This window comes from Bison bison, unplaced genomic scaffold (assembly GCF_000754665.1).
Source record: "Bison bison bison isolate TAMUID 2011002044 unplaced genomic scaffold, Bison_UMD1.0 scf7180017864108, whole genome shotgun sequence".
Lineage (NCBI taxonomy): Eukaryota > Metazoa > Chordata > Mammalia > Artiodactyla > Bovidae > Bison > Bison bison.
The window spans coordinates 1,765,006-1,768,374 of record NW_011494680.1 but is presented as its reverse complement, the minus strand read 5'-3'; the positions used below and the strand labels follow the sequence as shown (position 1 = coordinate 1,768,374).

The window sequence follows — 3,369 nt, the reverse complement described above, 5'->3', positions numbered from 1 at the left end:
CCTATTGGGACTGACTGAAATCTGAAAGCCAGTGAATCCTGCAACAGCAAGGAACCAAAAAGGCATTCCGTGTGCACGTGGCTCCTTGGAGCCAAAGCCAGGGCAGACCCCACAGTGGAGGTCCTGGCTGCTTCCCCAGCTCAGTGTTTGGTTAGCAGTCCAGGATCTGAAGTCTGAAAATTTGAAGTCCTTGTTCTGCCACTTCCCAGGCTAGGAACCATGGGTTTAATCTCTCTAAAGCCTCATTTTTCCTCCTCTTTAGAATAGGGATCAATAGTATCTATTGGATGAAGATTAAATGAGATTGTGTGTGTGTGTGTGTCTATGTATGTAGTGCTTAACCAACTGTAAACAAAAGCCGGTTATCATTATCATTTACCAGAACTACTTATTGTGGCTCCTCTAATTAAAATAAGTTCAATCTGAAAAAGAAACAGTAAAGCAGCCCAGGACTACAGGTTCTTATTTCCTTTGACTTCTGCTCATTTTTTTCTGAAGAGCCCCTTGAGTGGATGGAGTGAAGGGTTCTAGGCAGGAGCCCCGCTGCAGACGTGGTCCCATCTCTCCTGGGCACACGTGGCACAACTTGTAAAGAGCAGAGTGGAGGACGCGGAGAATCCTGAATACATCCTGCCACGCGGCATTCATTTACACCCGTGCACCCGAGGGATTTCGCTGTTTATGGATGTGTGCTCCCTTCCTCCCACCCAAATAAAGGTAATAATACTTCCCCTAGAAAACCATATACCCTCTGGCCTGTGTGAGGTGTACTGCTGCTGCTGCTGCTAAGTCGCGTCAGTCGTGTCCGACTCTGTGCGACCCCATAGACGGCAGCCCACCAGGCTCCCCCGTCCCTGGGATTCTCCAGGCAAGAGTACTGGAGTGGGGTGCCATTTCCTTCTCCAATGCATGAAAGTGAAAAGTGAAAATGAAGTCGCTCAGTCGTGTCCGACTCGTAAAGACCCCATGGACTGCAGCCTACCAGGCTCCTCTGTCCATGGGATTCTCCAGGCGAGAGTACTAGAGTGGGGTGCCATCGCCTTCTCCGTGTGAGGTGTACAATCTCCTTAAATTTCCCCTCTGCCTTAGAAGTAGCCATAATGCCTTTTTCAAGAAAAACAGAATTCTCAATTAAATTCTGCAGCATCCCTGAGTTTACTCAAACTACCCTAGAGTTGCTTTGCCAAGCATTTATCTGAGGCACCGGCTTTCAGATTTAAGTAAATCCCAACAATCCCGCCTTCTGTTTCCCTTGACATGACTGGAGGCAGAAACCCTGCTTCATTCAGCCTGATCCACACATGCACAGCAAAGCTGGAGCACATGGCCTCTTTTTTTAGAAAGGGGCGTCAGTGCACGATATTTTGTTAATGCATCAGTTGATTAAAAACACACACAGAATGACACTGCACATTAGAAAAGCCTTTGAGGAGCTGCAAATCCCTGCTCCCTCTCTACCACACTCACTCTAGGCTCACGAGACACACAGGTGCAGTTTAGTGCCACACAAGGCGGGACCTTGTAGAGAGTGAGTGAGCCAAAGCACCCAGCTAGGACAAGTAGAGGACTTAAAGCTGCAGCTCCCAGCTCCGAGCATTTCTGCTTAAAATTGAATCTCGACCCCAGGAAGAGAGAGAGAGGCAACAGCGCTCCCAGGGACAGCTGTGAAATGACAAAGGCGGGGCTCCAGGCTGAGTGGCTCTGCGTTCATCAGTGTCAGACGCATCACGTGAGTGGCTGTCTGGCTCCCAGAACATGACAGATGCTTCCTCGACGTGGAGTGCTCCCCAGAACACTCTGCTAGGGGCACCTTACGGCCAGGGTGGCGCAGAAAGGCCGCTGGACCAGTTGCTAGAAACCCTCGTTCCAGATTCCCACTGCAGGTCACATAACTGTGCCACTCGGGCAAACTGCTTTACATCTTAGCCTGTTTCCCCCCAAAAAACAGGGATAACAACACTCCAAGCGGCTGCTGGCCGGACTACAGACAACAGGCAGGAGATCCTAGGACGGTGCCTGGCACCCAGGAGATACTTGCTGACTCTCAGGCAAATTGGATACCTGGATGAACAAGACAAGCACGTGACCTTCTGAATCCAAAGGATCTTGGGCCAAAGTCTGTGACTGGTCTCAAAATGTATTATATTGGGTTGACCAAAAAGTTTGTAATGTCTTACTTTGGAAAAACCCTAATGATCGATCTTTTTGGTGAACCCAATATGCAATGGGCTCGCAGTCACCACGCTCCCCAGCAGATGGCGCTGAGGGGACATCCTGGATATTTCCTGGTTGCCTGTATGCTGTGCTTGCTAGTCTAGACGCCAACCCACTGACACAAAAAAGGGACACAGAGGAGCAGGTGAAGGGTGTTCGATGCCCAGCTCCTGCCTTCTGCTCTTCTGCAGCTCTTGGGCTGGGCGTTTAGTGCCATCTAACCCAATTGTATTCAAAGAGACTCAACACCTCCCCTTCTCCCAGGAGGAAGATGCCAACAGAATTACCTGCATGGGCTCTGAAGATACAAGAAGCTGAAACTGCCAAGGAAGGGCTCTGAGGCGTTGTTCAACAGCAGAATCTCTGTCCCCGTGTGCAAATGGGATAATGACTACATCATGCCAAGCCAGCCACAGGGACACTAGAGAGCAGCCAAGACTCTTGAGTCTGTCTACATACCTGTCTACACAAGTGTGAAAACTCTCCAAATCAATGGGGTGACAACCATCACCCGCATGGTGATCATAAGCTTTGAGTGAGTGAAAGTCACTCAGTCGTGTCCAACTCTGTGAGACCCCATGGACTGTAGTCCACCAGGTTCCTCTGTCCACGGAGTAGTTAGCCGTTTCCTTCTCCAGGGGATCTTCCCCACCCAGGGATCGAATCCAGGTCTCCCGCATTGTAGGCGGATTCTTTACCATCTGAGTTACCAGGGAAGCCTGATCATAAGTTTTAACCCCCACTTATATTATCTCCCCCTAAAGGGAGATCAGCTCATCTAAAGATGAGAAATTAAACCAGAGGTTCCCGGTGTCAGACGACCAGGGTCTGTCCAAGCTCTCTGGTTCCCTCTCTGGTTCCAGCCATCAAGACTGATCCAGGGCCTCAGGTGTGGCAGCTGCTCCTGGGGCCAAGGACACCCTTACCTGGTTGGGGGCCTCGGGCGGCATGGGGGACGGCGACTTGGACTGGAAGGCGTCCTGGGAGATGAACCCTGAGTCGTGGGAGGACACGCTGGACAGCCGCACGGGCGCCTGCTGGGCCAGGCTGGAGCCGCGGTAGCGGTAGTGGGAGCTGGGCGAGTGCGAGTGGGAGCCGTGGGAGCCGCTGGACCGCGAGTCGCTGGTGTTGACGCTGGTCAGGCTGCTCCGGGGG

General features: G+C 51.6%; 1 protein-coding gene across 1 annotated transcript in view; it reads right to left on the bottom strand.

Annotated features, from left to right (window-relative positions):
- Positions 1–3,369, bottom strand: part of MTSS1 (metastasis suppressor 1) — a 160,848-nt gene that overhangs the window by 10,129 nt on the left and 147,350 nt on the right. The window contains exon 11 of the mRNA XM_010839003.1: positions 3,141–3,360. Coding sequence (XP_010837305.1) covers positions 3,141–3,360 — 220 coding nt within the window. The remainder of the gene's footprint in view (positions 1–3,140; positions 3,361–3,369) is intronic.